Raw genomic sequence first — 20,128 nt, 5'->3', positions numbered from 1 at the left:
AAGAGGGCCTACAGCTAGGCTGCAGATTATTTTATATGATCTTGGGGCAGGTAGCCAACCATCTATTGATGAATTATTCCATGTGACGTTCTTCAACCTATTATCCATGTGATATTGTTCCTGTGTGCAGTGTGTGAAATGTTGCAAACATTTCTTATAACCATCCTAGTATATCTATATAATATCCTTGTTTGACATTTTCTGTAATCAAGCCCTTAGTTTAAATTGGTGTTTGTTGAGTTTCTGGATTGGGTCGGAGCCTTAGGCTGAACCCCTGGACACGAGGTGACCAGCTGGAGCCTACACAGAATAATACAGCTCTTGAAGTGACCGATGACACATGCTATATCATTGTGTGTGCACACCATCGTGTCATGAAGCAAAGAGTCCTTCCAATCATACACCAGATCAACTTCAAAATCTTACTCATCACCAACAAGGCCCCAACAGCCTAGCCCCTCCCTACCTTACCGACCTCCTCCATCACCACGCCCCCTCCCGATTCCTCAGGTCCATCTCTGCCAACCTGCTACAAGTCCTCCGGACTAAGCGCCGGACTTGGGGTTATCGAGCCTTCTCAGTTGCTGCCCCCACCCTTTGGAATTCACTCCCCTCCCACATCAAAGTCTCTCCAACCCTCTCTTCTTTCAAATCTGCACTCAAAACATACCTTTTTACACTAGCCTTCCCCACCTAACTCCGACCTTATTCTTCAGGTTTAACTTGTTTTTCTTTTAATCCTAATCTGTCTTAATATATGTCTGTTACATAGTTTGGATAGGGCAACATGTAAAGCGTCTTAGAGTACCATATTAAGCGCTATATAAATGTCATTTATTATTATTATTCTGAGCTGCATTCACCAGCAATCTTGAAATGAAACAGTTTCTTTCTGTGGCATCTGGTGACCATAGAAAGAGAGCTATGGGTCAAAGCATCAACTGACAGTTCAAAGTGGAAGTTGGGAGAATATATTTTGTGGTCGCAAGATGATTTCCAAATCATCAAAGAAGTAGGCTATCAATGCAGACATATATATTTGCTTTTATATACACTACAGCAAAAACACATTTGATCCTATTTAAAATCAACTGTTTTTAACCACCACATGGTTTAGTAAAGTTATCTTGGTGTCTGAAAAATAAATTTGTGAGTGGCACACATGTTTGAAATGATCTTCCCAAACTTGTGTTGGGAGTTCTGCTAAATGACCAGTGCTAGACTACTGGACGGCTGGCTTAGACGGGTTGGTAGTAAGATAGATAAAGATGGAGAGAAAAACTGTTTTATTTTTTCTGGCATCTTATTTATTTTGTTAACCATGAAAGCTTTCCTGAAAATAAAATTCTGATTCATAATTACACTTTTTTATATTGTTTACAAATGCTGCTAAACATGAACGAATGCTCTGACTGAACTATTTGGTGGTTGTATAAATGGTCATTATCAAACAATACGTGTGGACGTGCGCACCGAGGTGTGCTTCTGTTCAGTGAACACTAGAGGGCGGCAATGAGCTTATGTACGACCGCAACCAATGGACCTTCAAAAACTATCGCATTTTCTTCATCGGACTGGGTAAAAGAAAATACTGCAAACTGACTGCATGTTATGTTGACGTCCGCGGTGGAGATCCTACAGCCTTTGATCGTGATCGACTCCGAGGGGCTGCCTGATTGGACAAAAGGAGAATCCCAGGGCTATATACTACTGTCCTCCACACCGTCCTCTCATCCACTAACAATCTCCGGGCTCTGCACTAGTGCCGCAGCTCCTCTCCTCAATCTCTCTGCAGGAGTCATACCTGGATGCCCGGGGAGGGGCCCGCCTGGAGAAATGTATTTATGATGCATTGGATTTCTGAGCGGTATTATTAACAGGCGTCAGATTCCAAACTTTGCTGCGGTGGTGGAACACCGCAGGCTGCAGGACTCGGAACCCGTGTTCCGCACAACAGACGCAGTGGTTTGGATGGTGGAGGTGCAGACGGGATCGCTCGCTTTCTCCATGAACTAGAATCACATGTCAGTGAGGGGGTCAGTACTAGCAAACTTCTCTCAAGGATAGCCAGCGTCTTTCTCTCTGCCCCAGTTTGGGGAGACTGAGGAAGTCATAGCCTAAAATGTCTACGATTCGAAGGAAGTTTGCCGAGGACTACCGGGTGGTCCACACCGACCAGGGGGTCCATACCGACCAGGTGGTCCAAACCGACCAGGGCGCCCCTCTCTCCAAGCCCGCCAGGCGGAAGAGGCAGCGGCTCGTGGAGAAGAACGGCCGCTGCAACGTGCAACACGGTAACCTGGGAGGGGAGAGCGGCCGCTATATCTCCGACCTCTTCACCACCCTGGTGGACCTCAAGTGGCGCTGGAATCTGCTAATCTTCATCCTGACCTACACGGTGGCCTGGCTGGTCATGGCCTCCATGTGGTGGGTCATTGCCCTCATCCGCGGCGACCTCCGGCCGGGCGGCCACGATGCGTCCCACACGCCGTGCGTCGCCAACGTGTACAACTTCCCGTCCGCCTTCCTGTTCTTCATCGAGACCGAGGCCACCATCGGCTACGGCTACCGGTACATCACCGAGAAGTGCCCCGAGGGCATCGTCCTGTTCCTCTTCCAGTCGCTGCTGGGCTCCGTGGTGGACGCCTTCCTCATCGGCTGCATGTTCATCAAGATGTCGCAGCCCAATAAGCGCGCCAAGACGCTGATGTTCAGCCGCACCGCCGTGCTCTCCCGGCGGGACGGTCGGCTGTGCCTCATGTTCCGGGTGGGGAACCTCAGGGACAGCCACATGGTGTCAGCACAGATCCGCTGCAAACTTATCAAGGTAAAGTTACAGTGAAATAATGGTGAAAAACTTAAAAACTTTAAAGCCAAAAAGTAGACCGCATCACGGTAAACACTGAACATGTGCGTTATGAGGGCATTGGATGGCCAGAGTCGAAAGGGCTACTCCCAAATTAACCAGGGGGATGGATTTTGTATCGAGGTCAAGCCTTTTTTGTCTGAGGTTTTACATGGACGTTGATTTTGATGGTTTTTGGGGTAACAGTTACAAGTTTAATTACATTAAACTGCTATGCTGATCTCTAATCTAAAACATTTCCCCTAGTTCTCCTCTATTCAACCCTGCAATGTCCTTCATCTCTCCTCTCTCCCCAAATCCGCTCTTTATTTCTCAATCTCATTCCCTCCCAACTCATTCTTTCTCTACATCTCTCTCCACTCTCATTCTGTGCCCCATCTCCCTCCTCTCCCTCTCATTCTTTCCCCCTTACTCTGTGCCCCATCTCCCTCCTCTCCCTCTTTCCCCCTCACTCTGCACCCCATCTCTCTCTTCACCTTCTCCCTCTTTCCCCCTAACTCTGTGCCCCATCTCTCTTCTCTCCGTCTCACTTTCCCCCACTCACTCTCTCCCTGATTTACTCAGTGGGTTCTGGGGTAAAGCAAGGTCCTACTCAGCTCAGTGTGCCGTACATCTAACTCCCACATGTGGCCATGTGTCCTCACTGTCTCCCAGGGTGACATACAGCCACCCCCCAGCATACGGCCAGAGCGGGAGCGCATCACTCTTCTTGATTTATCGTTATGTATTGAACCCATACTAATTTTGTATTGTTTCCAAAAATCCACCAGTGCTTCCCCCAGTACTGTGTTGTTAAGGCGGCCGCCTTAACAACAATAGGGCCCCACCTTGACTACCAATGTATATTAAAAAAAGAAATAATAATATATATATATTTTTTTTTTTTTTTGATAAATATATTTTAATTATTATGCATTAACAAAGTAGAAAACTCTCGTAGGGAAAGAAAACATACTTCCATCAGGTGTAAAAAATAAAGATCAATAATACATCAGGATTACTGGTACAACAATGGTCGTGCCATAAGGATTTTTGAATGGAATTGAAACGGAGACCCCCCCCTCCACCTTGACTAAGACATTTTCTGGGGGAAACACTGATCCACCTTTATTTTAGCTGCAGGTCCATTCTTCAAACCTAAAAAATTGGAGAGAACACACACCTGACGACAGATCAAGATTAATATAAAGGTGGGATATAATGCCAACAGATGTGAAGGATTTTGCCAACACAGCACACAATAACTGATTCCAATCCACAACAACCCAGTCCCACTATCCGAACCGGAGTCACGATCAAAATCATGTAGCCTAAATCAACATGCTATGTCGATCAGGAGAAACTAGCTAGGCTAGGTTTTGCAATTGTTTTGGGGGATTTCTTTAACTCTACAAGCTGTTACTCCAAATAAGATCAGCTCACTGTTGTTTTTTAGCCATGGCCTGCGTTATGATTACCTGATGAATGGTGAGTATTATGTTATCCCAATTGGCTATCCTCTTTCCCGTGTGACAATCGATTGCCTGCGTTCTCGGCTGTCTTGGTATCTGGTAAAAAAAATACCAGTAAAACCATCAACACATCAGGGCTTTGCGTACCAGGGCCCAGTTTCCCGAAAGCATCGTTAGCCTAGGTTGTTCGTGAAGTTCGCCGTATGAGCATCAGACAGTTTTACCATCGTTTCACGAAAGCAGCGTTGCGTAACGAAAGTTGTGAAAACACTCGTAGCTACGAGGGCTCCAGGTGTACGCGTAGAGTGCTAAAAGCATCGTTACTTTAGCCACAGTGGAGTCACCTGCTGGACATTCAGTGGTATTGGATGTGTTTTATTAAAGCACATCCAATACCACAGAAACAGTAGTTACAGCCGATATATTACTCGTAGACTACTGTTAGAATTAAACAGCAAAGACAGAGACAGGTTAGAAGCAGTGGCGGGGGGGGGTTGAAAGTTTGTAAACCAAACCCCTGCAGGGGGGTCTGGGGGCATCCTCTCCCCGAAGATCTTTATGTGTTTTTTTTCACATACAAACGGAGCATTCTGACAAAATAATAAAGACAAAATATAACTTATAACTTACAAATTTCCTTACAAAGCCAAATGGAGCCGGGGAACTAACTTAATTAGTTTGCCTTGTAGAATTCAGCGAGATTAAAATGAATGGCAGTACCTTTCAAACATATTTCCTTGTACTAAGGTAGCACTCACAAGTTGGCCAGTAAAAGAGAACCTCACTTTGGTGTGAGCCAGGATGGTGTCGCAGACCTCTTCAGACAGCCTCTGCTTCACCTCTTCTGTCAAAGCCGGCTGGTCAGGGTCTCTGAATGCAAACAAACCAATAATGTGTTTGTTAGGCTGTGTACAGTACTGTAGTCTAGGTCAGTGGTTCCCAAACTTTTTGTGCCCAAGGCACACCAAAGGACAAATAAAAATTTCAAGGCACACCTATTGTGCAAAATAGCCTTATAACACGTGTTATCACTAATATCATCTGTTTATCTGTTAAATTTATAATTATTTACTAATGCCAAATAAGATGTGACAAAGACAACTATTCTACTCATGAAATATGTATTAACAAAATACTTCACAAAAATATTTAAACTTTATCAAATTGGGCTTAATCAAACACACCCATTTCAACCAGACAGGTGAGGCAAAGGAAACAGAAATTCAGCAGAGAACTGTCCATGAGAAAGCTGCATGGTCCTGAATCTGACCCACAAATTATAACTGTAACATTTAGAATCAGGCTTTTTTTGTAAATATTCTGCCCACTAAATCAGTGGGACACATGTGCCTGTCGGGGCGCACAGATTTTTTTAATCCTTGGTGGCACGGAGGAGAGGGCCACTCGCAAGTCCTGCTCAACAGAGAGCCGTGACCTGGTCTTGTTCTTCATGTAAACAAGAGTGGAGAACGCCAACTCACACAGGTAGTGGGGAAATGAAGAAGTTGGTCGATAGCGTGGTGGGAGATGGTTGGATATTCTGATGCACAAACCAACCAAAACTGATCGAGTGTGAGCTCACTAAATTTCAGTTTCAGCGTGCGGTCCGCACGGAGCTCTGCGCTCTCCTCTCTCTCCTTCATAGTGAGCTTCTCGTTTGAGGACTCGGACTCCTGGTTGAATGGGTCTCGGATCCAGTCATTGTCCTCGATGTCCGCCACACGTGGAAAATAGCGCTCAAACCTCTCTTTTAAGGCCTGAAGGTGTTCGGCATATATAGCGCGCTCACTGGCTTTGATGTGTCACAGTCTAAATTAAATTCCCACTTGCGCAACTGCGCGAACAGCGAAATGTGCGATCCTCTTTGAGGATTTTTTAAATAGTTTTTAGATAAAGAGTTTGCCTCTGTATTATGGAATGAGTGCATTCAAAGTAGTATATAGTAAATTAAAATAATTATTTTTGTATAATTGTATACTATATTGCAGTAGGCTATGGTTGTCACAAAATCCCACGGCACACTTGGACTTGCCTCACGGCACACCAGTGTGCCGCGGCACACAGTTTGGGAACCACTGGTCTAGGTGATGCACACGTTCACACTTTATCCAGTACAAAGATGTCAGTACACCCACTTAAAATGGGCAGGGATGCATAATGTTAGTGTTAAACACTGTTTTGTGTTGGTAACTAATCTATCTACAGTCAAGTATGCATTTAGACAAATACGATAAAATATCAATATAATATGGGCAACCTTTTACGTGTGGTTGTTCAAGACACACTGAAGGCATGATGACGAGTATACCCAATTTAAATGGGCAGGGATGCATAACGGTAGTGTTACACAGTTTGTTAAGCTATCCATTGTGCCTCGCCTAACCAGCATGTCCAGCACAGAGTAGAGCAAGCTAGATTACACCACTGGGCATATATTATCAGGGTAGCCGCGGGGTCTTAAAAGTCTAAAAAATGTCTTAAATTTCATGTTCCTAAATTAAGGCCTTAAAAAGTCTTAAATTGCGTTACCCAAGTCTTAATTTTTTAAAGATGGTCTTAAATTTCCTACTAGGATATGTTTTCGTAGTCAACCGGACTGTAACACAAGGGGAAAATAGGGGGCGTTTTGCGTATCGGGGTTTTGCGTAACGTCAGAGAACGTCTCATTTATTGGAGTATGCGCGAACAATACTTTGGGTTTTCGCGGCGGCATTCTCAACAAACATAATCAGTCGAGAGGAGACGCCACATCATGGGGAAGCAGGGCTCTCAAGTCTCACGCATTCGGCGTGAGACACGCAATTCGATATACTTGCGCCACTATTTAACAGTGGAACAGAGGAATCAAATGGGTTCCCCTTACGAAGGGTGACCAGACGTCCTCTTTTGCCCAGACATGCCCTCTTTTTGAGACACTTATAAAAATAAATGTGTCCGGGCGGAATTTCAAAATCGTCCGGGATTTTATTAAAGCCTCATACATGTTCACATTGAATTTGCGTTGCGTTCCTCTGGGTCGGTCACAAACCACTTAAGCTACGCCCTCCCCACCTCAGTTCTGTTCGCTTTGCATTGCTGGAAGTGAGTAGGGGGAGTGGTTAAGTAGAGCCTTCAGATTGGACGGTTTGACTTTAGAGTTACCGTCATGTTTTGTATTTTTTTTTTTTTGCCATTATTGTTTTATAGGGACAAACATTAACACATTTCTCCTACAGGGGATTGATAAAGTTCTATCTATTGAACAGAAAGAAACACTTGGTCATACTTTACACACTTTACCACAGCATTGGCCTACTGAATGCCACAGATATATTTTAAGCATTGGACTGAATGCCACATAAATATATAATTATGTTTTTGCACGTTTGCAACGTTTAAAAGTTCAGGGAAAAGTATAGCCTCTACTGGTGTTGCTTAGGCCAATATCCTTTTGAGGCAGTGTTGTTTCCGAATATTAGTGTTAAGGGCCAATAATGCTTACTATCATACATTAGTCACCATGTCTGTGGATGGGTTAGGGTTAGGGTTCGGGCTGGCTCCATACATTACGAAGGAGTTAGTAAAAGAGGTCAACGAGGCAAGTGTTGGATTCATTGAAATGGTTGAGGAAATTTGAATGCTGAGAAACTACAGCAATTTGAAAAGAGTTTGTTTGTTTATATTTTATATTGTGTGTTGAAAGTTTGATATTTAAACCAAAAATACAGCTACACTTTCACACCATCACTTTGTGTATTGTTTATTGTTTATTATCATTTCTGGGTACATGGTCTTAAGAGACATCAGGCCTCTAGACTTTGAGTTAGGCCCTCAGTTTGGCTCTTTGATTGGTGAGTGCACACTTATCCTTTGGCACATTCATTAATGTATTGACATGAATGTTTCATATGTTCCAAAAAAACATGAATAACATATGCACGACCGCGTTTTACGACTGCTTAATGGGTGCGATGTAGGTCTTAATTTTCATTGAAGTGGTCTTAAAAAAGTCTAAAAAAAGTCTTAAATTTGGGTTGATCAAACCTGGGGAAACCCTGATTATAAAAAAGAACATATATTATAAAAAAGAACACAAATACAGTCTCCTTATATGTTCTCATACCAAACCTTTGCTTTGAGAAGGATCAAATAATATAAATTGTATCTTACCTAATGGTCTGCACACTGCTTGTGAAGCTCTCGAGGGCCCTTTTGATGAAGACTGCATCAATGTTCTTCTGGAGCTTCTGGTACAGAATGTCAACGTGGGGCATGATGTTGTGAAAAAAACAAAGAAAAAAAATCACAAGCACCAGCTGTGTCTGCGTGGAGACGTCCGTAGTTTCATCAGCTTGGATGGCCAGATAGCGAGCTGACGACCTCCTCCGCAATCCTTTCCCGTGCGACCGCCAGCATACATTCCAAAAGCCCGTTCTGCACCGTCTTGGATGTGCCCTTGAACACCGTGGCATTTCTCAGGTGGTCATCGAAAACTTCATCCAACTGTGCCACGAAGTCGACCAATCCAAGAAAAATACCTGGGTTTGTGGAGCCCTCCGTCTCATCCTTGCCTCGCAAAGCCAACTCTAACACTCCGCAAAACTTGTGTCGGTTCTTGCTCACCTCATAGCCGGTATCCCTCGTCCAGTTGAGTGGCAATGTTCACCCTCCCAATAGTCGCAAATGTCCAGCAGCTATCCATGTGGATCTTTGACATCTCATGCTTCTTGATTTCTCAGACAGATGGTGCATATCTGTCACACCAGTCGATACCCAAACAGTGCTGTCTGTCGTCTGGGTGGAAGAGTAGGCAGTGGTAGCAGAAGACTGCGTTAGCTTCTTCACAACCTGCTAGCCAGCTTTTTTTTCTCATGCCAATTTGTTGAAAATCCTCTGGTGTAGGACTTTCCCTCCGTTGTAGAAATTTGTTTAATTATTAGTTTTGGTCTTGGAGGTCCTGATTGTTTTAATACCAATTTGTCTGAATTGGATCATCGACTAAAAGGAACTTCTTTCAGAGACGCAACGGAATTGCACACATTAGCAGCCATGTTGAAATTAGCAAGTGACTTGATCGAAGATATCCCTTCTGGCTCAGTTACGTATGAAGGCTAATTTTCCGAAAAAAAAGTTTTAACCTGACAATGGGAGAATGCTTGGGCGATTTTCCACGTCAATGAATTCGCCCAGAGAGGCAGGACCATTTGAAACAAGGCTTGAATCTGACGATTCTGATTGGACAACGACAGATAATATGTCTAGATCACTGAAAACTACTTTTGATGTGATATTATATATAGTGAGAATTTGTTAGAAAAAAAATCCTCGTTCTCCCAGTTGGTAGGGCGTCGCCCAAATCGCCCCTATACACCATCCGCCTCTGATTAGAAGTCAACAACAACAAGATTTATTACAGCAATTTAAAATTCCAAAAATACATGCCCTTCTTTGAAAATGGAAATTGAACGATCAAACCACGTCACAAGGCAACCACATCACAAGGCATATAATAAAATCAAATGAATCCATTGCTCTTTTGTGGGAGGTCGCTTTTAAGCTGCACTTGCTGTCTCCCTCTGATTTTAATTCAACCATTGTGGTTATGTCCTCATATTGATCAATGACAGAATACCTACTGTACATGACTCATGCTGAGACCAGTGGGGGTTGGAGAATTTCTAGAGGCATTTTTCATTGCGATAGTTTGCCATTAAGCACTGCAGGCGCTTCAGTGAGGCAGTGATGAAGTTAACTATTACTTGGACCGTGTCTAGACAGTTATAAACATCCCTGACCTTAGTTCAGTGCACAATCACCAAGTTCAGAGCGTGGTTTCTGCAGTGAACGTAGACTGCTGCGGGATACTGTGCTGCGATGCGTGCCGCAAGCTTTCCCGCTTACCCGCACCCAGTGGTGGGTAGAGTAGCTAAAAAATTTACTCAAGTAAAAGTACTGTTACTTTAAGATTGTAATTACTCAAGTAGAAGTAAAAGTACTCGTAAAAATAAGTAAGAGTAAAAAAGTATGCAGTGAATGCAAGTAAAAGTACTGTTACTTTAAGATTATAATTACTCAAGTAGAAGTAAAAGTACTCGTAAAAATAAGTAAGAGTAAAAAAGTATGTAGTGAAAAAAAGTATGACTACTCAAGTACTCAAGAGTACAAGTACTGGGTTTCTCCGATTTATTTTTTAAATAAACATAGCAACACAAACGGTACAAAATAGACACTAACAAAATATAAAACAGCAATGTTCAAATAAAGATAATGTAAATAACATCCTTTTAAATAAAATAAATAAGTTCTTTAAAAATAAAATGTATAACCCTTGAACTAAAACAATAATAAATTAAATCTCTGCAAAATTAAATACATCAACCTTTAAATAAAATTATAATAAATTAGGTTTATCCAAAATTATATTAATTAAAACCAATACACGTATAATTGTTAACTATATAATAACTAATAATAATAACTATTGCAATTATTTTGCACAAAAACATTTAAACCAATTCCTTGAGATTGTCTGATTGTGAGTGTGTGTGAGTTTGTCTGTGTGATTGTCAGTGTGTGTGAGTTTATGTCTGTGTGATTGTGTGTGTCAGTTTGTGTCTGTGTGAGTGTGTGTGAGTTTGTGTCTGTGAGTGTGTGTGAGTTTGTTAGTGTGCGAAAAGTTGTGATTGTCTCTTACAGTTTTGAGAGTGTGCTTGTAAGTGTGTGTTTGTGCGTGTGACAGTTTGAGTGTGCTTGTGAGTGTGTGATTGTAGGTTTGTGTGAGAGCTTGCTAGTTTTTTTTTGCATCTTCCTTCCCAAAGAATCACCTCTAAAAAAAACAATACACTTATAACTGTTAACTATATAATAACAAATAATAATAATAACTGTTCAAATTATTTTGCACATAAACATTTTGAAACCAATTCCTTGAGCTTGTCTGATTGTGAGTGTGTGTGAGTTTGTTTCTGTGTGATTGTCAGTGTGTGTGAGTTTATGTCTGTGTGATTGTGAGTGTGTGCGAGTTTGTGTCTGTGTGATTGTGAGTGTGTGAGTTTGTGTCTGTGTGATTGTGAGTTTGTCTGTTTGAGTGTGTGTGTTTGTTTGTTAGTGTGTGAGAAGTTGTGATTGTCTCTTACAGTTTTGAGGGTGTGCTTCTGTGTGTGTGACAGTTTATGTGTGTGCCTGTGAGTGTGTGATTGTAGGTTTGTGTGGGAGCTTGCTAGTGTGTTTTTGCATCTTCCTTCCCAAAGAATCACTATTTGAATTGACTGTTAAACTGGAGGAGAGGAGTTGGCTCTCAAGATTTTTGCAGTGAATTTGTGATCTTTTACTTGTGAACAGGAGCCCTGCATGGCTAAAGAGTCTCTCACAGGCTGCAGACGCTGGAAGACTTGATTTTTAACGATAGTTTCTTGATTTGAGTGAACAAATGTAACAGATCCATACCTCCAGTCGATGGACATGCAAGGTACCTCTCAACCTCTCCTGTTTGTGTTGATCCTGCCTTCATTGATGCAAAGAAGTCAACCTCATCACTGCTGGTGGAGCAGACATCGGCATTTACATCCAGGCTGCTGTCCAAGTGGTTTTGAATGTAGTCAAGGCCTGTGGCAAGATACATTATTTTCAAAAGAATTAGTTCTTCACATTATTTTTTACTTTTCTATTGCTGCTATAATTAGGCTAACAGATTTACATTTGAGTTGATATATAAGTATATTAACATATTTGAGGATGTAGTCATCTGTGGTCCAGGATGCTCTGAACCTTGGTAGCAGTATAGCTGCTGCAATCAGCTCAGGGTCTTTCATTGCCTCTCCAAAACGTTTTTGGATCCCATGCTGCAGAGTGTCTATGAGTGGTCTACACACTTTGCAAGCTGCCTCCTGCTTGTTCAGCTTGTCCTGCAACTGGTTATTGTTGGCAGCAGGAAGCTCATATGCATAGATGATTCACCCTTGAAGGATGTTGAGGGCCAGGGTGACAGGCTTCATAATAGCAGCATATTCAGCCAAGAATCCCAACTCAGCTAGATTGAGCCTATAAAATATGTACAGATCAAGCTGACAGCCATTTGAATCCTTGCAATGTATGTATTTTGTAGAGTCTGTCCATGTTAAATACATAATTACAAAATAAAGTAAAATAGCTAATTAACTACTTCATTTCAAGGCTTATACCTTTTTCAAAACTTTAACAAACAATGTGGGATTTGCCAATTTACATCTTTATCTTCAATGCTGTGCATACATTTCGAATTGCTGTTTCTTCTTGTTCCTTCTGGATGCGGACAACCCTTTCTACAGCGAAGAAAAAGGAGCTCCAGCGCGTCTGTTTGGGTCGAAGGAACTGCCATTTGCACTCACGTTGCACTGTTTCAAAAGCCACCTGCTGGTTTTATTCCACAGAGAATGACATTTTGCAAAAGCAGACCGCGACAGCCTCTTGAACGTTTCGCTGCCAGCTTCTGCAGCTGTGGCATCAACGGTTGATTGAGGAGATGGCATGCACACTTTTGATGCACTGGGAGTTGGTACTCCAAGCCAGTGTCGTCACCTAAAATGGCAGACACATCTTGATAGTCCACCTATAAGTCACATTAATCTTCTGATGCATCATCAATCATGGAGTCTGTCTCCTCCTGTACTTCAGCAACGCATCTCCTCCCCATAGACTCGAAAGGCCTTCAGAAAGTTTGAGCCACTGTCCGTTGTCGTCCGAGTCAGTTTTTCCCTGATGTTGTACTCAGAATGTATTTCCTCTAATGCACAAGCAAGAACGTGTGTGAGCCTCTGAGCCGTTTACAAGCTAATGCAGCAGATTGCCTCTCCAGTGATGTTTGGTCTATCCAGTGACAGGTGACACCTAAATAACTACGTTGTCTGGCAGACCAGCAGTCTGTTGTGGTAGCTACATGGTTGCCGCGGTGTGGACATTTTCACACCGAGTAATATGCTCTTGTCAACACCGGTATTACCAGTATAAACGGTATTAACTACTTTGAAACTACTATAACGTTCTATATATTATAATATAATTTTATAGATCATAATATCACGGCCAAAAGCTCTGTGCACCTCCGGATGGCCGTAGCGCGGGGAGCTCACGTAGGGATTGGGCTTCGCAGGGTTTTGATTACCGGCGTTGCTATGGTTACCGGTCTTGTAAGGGAGCGCGTCAATTCTCGGCGCGCCAATTCTCCCGCACAGAGCAGAACTGTGGCCTATTCTACACATTTTAATTGTCTTAATTGTAATTATATTATCAATTTTTACTGAATTTGTTTTTTATTACTGAAAAAAAAAAAAACTGTGTTGACGGTGTGCAACACAGAGTAATCGGTTGGCCTCAACACCGGTAATACCGTATACCGCGGCAACCCTAGTTCACAGCACTCAACTTTTTTAATGATTATGCTCTTCATGCTTTTTGCAGCTGTATTCTGGAACATAATGTTTTCCTTGTCATTACTGTACACTGAGGTTGCAAAGTTTCTATCATTCTCTTGAAGGACGGTTTCTCAACCACAGAAAATGGTTGGCCAGCTTCACATACAAAATTAACCAATAGCGAGGGAGGGAATTTGTGATATTGGCCTTGTTCACAGGTTCATGAGAAACCCTTACCTAAGGGTTTCTCATGAACCCTAACCCTTGTTCGACTCGATTAGGTTTGTGTACGTCGTCAGTTTGTTAGGGAGAACCCCCTGTGGACAGAAAAAGATACCAATGAGCAGTGGCGGCGCCAGAAATAATTTAACAGTTGCTGTATGAATTCAAGAGGTTGCTGGTCAAAAAAAAAAACCTTGATCAAAACACCTGAATTTGGCAGAGGCACGGCCGGGAAGACATTTTCGGCACGGGTTGGGGTGGTTGCGGTCCCGTACGAGGCAAGTTTACAGTAGCCTACAGTAACAACACAGACTAATCGCACCACTGTGATTGAGTGTGATCGTATCATTTGACAGTTCAACGTGCGCTATCTTTCTCCCTCTCCCTCACACACGCACAGACATAAAGACGTAAAGACATAGAACAATATAGAGGAAGATCTTTAAGAAGGCCAACATGAAAATAGCCCAGCGGCATGTACACATTCACTGCTAGTCCAGGGCCCTGTACCACGAAGCTCGCTTAGAGGGTTAGCGAGGTATGTTGAGCTCCAAGCCTGGGTTAGTTGTACCACGAAAGTCGATCTCTTTTAGCGTCGCTGTATCACCATGGTGACTTATGCTCGCAACCAAACCTGGTCGGGAGCAGTTTTTCGGCTTAGTCTAGCCGGAGATCGGCTACTTAAATCGGCGTGCGCAGCTTCCTAGCCCCTCCTCTGACAATGGCGTCACCATTTGAGGGTGTTCCCGTGGACCCCGGCGCACTTCTCGTACAGGCGTCTCTCCGGAGACAGAGGGTTTTACGGTACAGAACCGATCCCTTGGCATTGTCTGACGATATTCAGATTTCAGACTTTATTGTCATTGTGCAAACAACGAAATTGGGGTTCTTCATGAGAGATACAGATTCTTATCAGAGGGTGTTCGTTATTTGATCGTCCTTTTGGACCGTATGTAGACAATGATTACTGTTGCGCATTGTGGCTCAGTGACAGAGTGCTAGAGTGGAGGTAGCGCGTCAGTCTGGAATTTCTGCGCGGGGGGTTCGACTCCCAAGCGACGCAAATTTATGTGAAGCTTAAAAAGTCCTAATTCTCATGCATATGGAATACTTATTCACTAATGCTTATGGAATTATATTTTTGTGCTTATTTCGAACTTGAACCCATATTTTCAAGGCCGTGCTGGCACCACATCTATGGGGGTAAAATGCATGATGATAGACCGTCGAATTTGAACCCCGGTCGCTGGCGTTCGGGTCTTATACTAATCCACTACGCTACAGCCGCTACCTCTCAGCGGTCGAAAACATGCTATACATTTCTTAAATAGGGTGTATTTAAAGTGAATTCCCTAAATGATAGAATAAGGCAGGATGGACGTTGCTTATGCATTTTTAAATCATCATCATTCTATTTGGATTAATGGCGAACAATTCTGCATTTGGCATAGTTATTTTACAGACAATATGTAGAATCTTTTCACTTACTCATATAGACTGCTTGATCTATCGTAAAGGTGAGAAAAATGACGCAAAAAACGCCCCTTTCACGTGAACGCGCACTGAACCTAAAGCGGAAAACCTGGTTCAACTAAATGAATCTAAAGTGAGCTTCGTGGTACCATTTAACTCTGATTGCGAGTTGCGGCTCAGTCGAGCCAGGTTTTCCCAAGAAAGCCTGGGTATGTTCAGCGAGCGTTGTGGTATACCCCCCAGGTGGCACTGCGGCCACACGACATATAACAAACAACATAGTTCTCTCAATCAACAGCCCGTCAGCAGTCCCCCAACTACAAGGTTAGCTGTCCTGTCAATAGTGGTGAATTGCACCTCAGACCCACCGTCGCCACGGTACATTCCAAAGCATTCACATTAGTTGCGCGATAGGCCTACGCCTCAAATGTAGGCCTATGTGGAACATTAATACAATAGTTGCTATTATTGTTGATACTATTATACCAAACGGCCTACCTTAAATCGATGTCTTGATCACAGGACGTCTTGCAATATTCCACTTTAATCCATACGGTTTAACACACCAACATTGCTAGCAAGCATGTGCTAACATTGTATTGCTAATTCAGAACTGTGTAGGCTACAATATTTCAATGTTTCTTCAGACATTGCCCACATCCAAAATGTGTCATGGATAAATATATAAGCCTATGCTAATTATATTATTTTAACTAAAAGGAGGTACCGTATTACAACAAATTAATATATCAAGACACATCGTGTGATTCACAACACAAAATGAAAAAAGAACTGTTAGGAGATCTCGCGGGAGTAGACTGGATGACGATCAATCCTGTATTTAAACACCAACTAGTAGGTTTAGTTGAACTTATTTAATACCATTTTACGGAAAATGGCATTATTTCAAATATTTGAGTTTGACAAAAAATCAGGGGTTGCTCTGGGGTTTCTGAGTAATTGCTTGGAGTTGCTATAGCAACGGCAAGCAACCGTTTGGCGCCGCCCCTGCCAATGAGGCTATGAGAGATTTATCCATTAAATTAACACATTATGACAACAAATAATAATATTGAAATGCTGTGGGGCATGCAGTGCTAATTAAGGGATAATGTATAGAACGCCGTTCATTATCTGGTAAATAAGCCCAGATCAGCAGAGAAATAGTCTGCCAATGACGTTGACGTCGCTTAGCAACCGAGTACGCTGGTTGCTAAGCGACTTCGGCGTCTTTGGCGCACTATTTCTCTGCTGATCAACGTTACAAATGCTGGTAACAAATAAATTGTAAAAAGACACCGTGTGAAGTTATTTTTTCGTTTTGGCAAGTAGCCGTGTAATAAGCGGGATAATGTGTAGAACGTCGCCGTACATTATCAAAAATAAGCCCCTTCAGGGCTTCAGGAAAATAAGCCCCTGTCTGGGCTTATTTTCCCGATAATGATCGAGCTTCTATTCATATGATATCCCATACAAAATTCAACTCAATTTTATTATTTTAAAGTGGTGGGTACAAAATGAATCTTGACGAAAACTGGTAGGTAGGTAGGTACTCGTTCCCAGCGGAATGACGCCTAGAAATCCGGGTGTGAGTGAGAGAGAGACCGACGGAAAGAGACAGAGAGAGAGCGGGATAGCTTACCGCAACATGCTTTCTCAGGTTTGACGTCGAGTTCTTGTAGGCTGAAATGTCCACTTGTTTGGGCGCACAAAGAAGGCAGCGCATGCTGTAGCTATTTTCTTTATAATTTTTCAAGTCAAACATACTTTGTATGTGTGGCCAGGGGTGTGGTTGTTCCTCCTCAGAAACAGCGGTTTCATCCGTTTTCTGAGCTGTACACTCTGTGCACCAAGCTGGGAGTTCCGTGCTTCAAAGACAAAGAGTACCAGTTCCTGCATGAGTACTGCACCGCCATGAAGCCCCTGACTGCAGCCCTGGACATTTTACAAGGCGACTGTCCTTATGGGACTTTACTACCCACACTAGAAGTTCTGATGCAGAAGACCCTGGCTGTGAAAGATGCCCTCTCCAGGATGACTGCAGGCCTTCAAAATAACATAGTGCAGGTATGTTCCATCTTTAAGCCAGTTAAAATGTCTTGCATCATCACACTATTCATAAACATGGAAAATATTATTCAATATCATTACAAAAAAAATGTCAGTAAGTAACCTAAAACAAATTAAATCCATAATATTGATCCCACTTTGGGCATGGTTTGCAAGTTATTCAATTACATAATAAATAGTAGTGGTGCAACGGTTCACTGGTTTCCCGTGATCCGTACGGATCAACCATCACGGTTCGGGACGCAAGTGATCCGCGGATCGGCTGATAAAAAAGAAATTGTGCGTTGACGTGATCAGCGCATGTTTAGAGGACACTTCCGGTATTAACAACATCATCAAGTATCGTAGCGAAATACAGTTTCTGTTGTGTTTTATTTGGCGTTCCGTAAATCCCATTGAAACGTAAACCGGAACCAGAACCGGACGTGTTCAGGTTTGGTTGTAGTCTTTTCGCTCGGTTCGCCGTATCAACAGTAGGGCTAGAACCGAGCGAAAAGACTACAACCAACCCCCCTTGCAATGAGCAATGAGTCTCCCAACCGAACTCAATGGATTTACAAAACGCCAAATAAAACACCACAGAAACTGTATTTCGCTACCAAACTAAAAAAAGAAGATAAGGATGTCTGCATTGCCTTGGGAGAGTGTAGACTCTAAACCAGGGGTCTCAAACTCAATTTACCTGGGGGCCGCTGGAGGCAGATTCTGGGTGAGGCTGGGCCGCATCAAGTTTTCCACAAAAAAGTACAAATATCAAGCTTTAGGCCAAATCTCGATTCTTCCCCTTGCCCCTTTTGCTTTGTCTTTGTCTTTGTCTTAACCCTAGCACTTGCAAGTGTAAGGGCCAAGGGCTGAGATCTTTCCCCTATGAAATGAGACGCCACTCGGTTTCGGGTACGTCATCATTCATCGTCGCCAGCTGGCTTCCCCGTCACCAGAGCGCCGAAACGCCAATAAAAGCCAGAGAAGAAGAGCGATATATATATATATATATCTAGATGCTGCCGCCATCATCGTTGAAGAGTTGAGGGTGTGTGGTGAAACGGATCAGTGTGTCCACGGTTCGGTTCAGATAACCGTTTTGGGCCTCGGTTTCGGATACGGTTCGGATTAGGATCATGTCCGTGATAGTAAAAAGGCAGACTTTTTTTGACGGAGGGTTTGGGGGAGAAACACAAAAATGAATGAGACCCACAGGCTATTTGCAATGTGTTAATTGACTGCAATCAGACAACTTGCAAGGCTTTTTTGTGCAATAAATGTTCCCCTAAATGCATTTGAAAACATGGTGCACTGAGTGTAACATGTAAGGGATAACGGCCGACGAGGCTTAGAACTCTGGCGACGAGCGCAACGAAGTTTAAAGCCCAGTTTGTTTTGAACGCTGACAGGCTGAAGGGAGGGGCGGGAATAGTCTCATTGGCTCGGGCAGCACTGGAGAGAATGCATTCCGCTGGGTCCTAAACACCCTTTTGTATCGGACGTAGGCTACAGTAGGCAAAGTACGCTACATAAGGCAATGCCTTCATGAAACCGAAATCCGCGGATCTCCAGAATGCTCCGAACTGTGGTAAACGAACCGAACGGATTCGGATACAATTCGAATCCGCTGCAGGCCCTGTAGCATCTAGCTGGCAAGCTACCATATAAGCCAATGGAGTGGTGGTATACGCGCTAATTTAAAACTACCGTTTGAAAGCTTCAGTTAAGACCTACAATACTATGCATCGTTCGTGTAGCACATTTCAGATCAAACCGAGTCATTATAAACATATAAAAAGTTGTGTAGATAGCTGTAAAATATTCCTCGCTTCAAGCAGCCATGTTTTTTGGAAAAATCCCGGTTTCGCTATGTGCTCTGGGATAGCCCTTGGAGGAGCAAGTGAGCTCTCAAATCATCTTAAAAATAAGGGGTACATAGCACTCAATCTTATCCCTTAATCTTGATCAAATTGGGTATTGAGACACCACTAGCTCTCACATGAACGCGCAACTTCAAGGGTAAGGGGGAAGATAAGGGGTAAGGGGAAGTATTGAGATTGGGCCTTACTATTAACAGTTCTGTAACATGAATGCTTTTTTGAACATGAATGGCTCTTTTGAACATGAACGACTTTAAAACATGAACCTTCTTCAGAACATGAAGTGTCCTTCTGAACATATGGCTTTTCTTGCCTACTCCTTACTGCCAGAGACCTGGCAGCGCTTCCTCTCACACAGCTCCTGCAGGGCCCATGCAGGGCTTTATATATATATTTTTTATAAAGCTTGCTGCGCCCAACAACCTTGCGAAGACGGGGTGAAATGTGCCGAAGCATTTTTCACCGCAAACGTTGGTGTGTGTGTTAGGGCTTTGACTTTTGCTCAAAAATCATATTCGATGTTTGTTTGTTTATTAATATTAATATTCGAATATATTCGAATATTTATTAATAATATTTTGACCATTAAATGCCTTCAGTAAGACCTGGATTGGGCTTCGCGAGGTTTGTTTACCGGCGTTGCTATGGTTACCGGTCTTGCGTGTTCCAACGATTTATTAGGTTTCTAATAAATCGCTGTCTAATCAATACTTCATTCACTGCCTCTTCCGTGGTCATTACAATATTATGAATAGACTGTGTCGGGTTCTCCGACGTCTCTCCCTCTTGGCCTGCCCATAACAAGATCGAAATACA

General features: G+C 42.9%; 1 protein-coding gene across 1 annotated transcript; it reads left to right on the top strand.

The window, feature by feature from the left end:
- The first annotated feature begins 1,483 nt into the window (after positions 1–1,483).
- Positions 1,484–3,115, top strand: LOC132446502 (G protein-activated inward rectifier potassium channel 1-like). Its single transcript, XM_060036832.1, has one exon. The coding sequence runs from the start codon at positions 2,123–2,125 to the stop codon at positions 2,840–2,842; it is 720 nt and encodes a 239-aa protein (XP_059892815.1). The 5' UTR covers positions 1,484–2,122; the 3' UTR covers positions 2,843–3,115.
- The last annotated feature ends 17,013 nt before the right edge of the window (positions 3,116–20,128 follow it).

This window comes from Gadus macrocephalus, chromosome 18 (assembly GCF_031168955.1).
Source record: "Gadus macrocephalus chromosome 18, ASM3116895v1".
Taxonomy (NCBI): Eukaryota; Metazoa; Chordata; class Actinopteri; order Gadiformes; family Gadidae; genus Gadus; species Gadus macrocephalus.
Note: the sequence above shows the minus strand (reverse complement) of the source record. Positions and strands in the feature narration are given on the sequence as shown.

Coding starts and splice junctions, on each gene's coding strand:
- LOC132446502 (XM_060036832.1), top strand. CDS start 2,123: ATGTCTACGATTCGAAGGAAGTTTGCCGAGGACTACCGGGTGGTCCAC.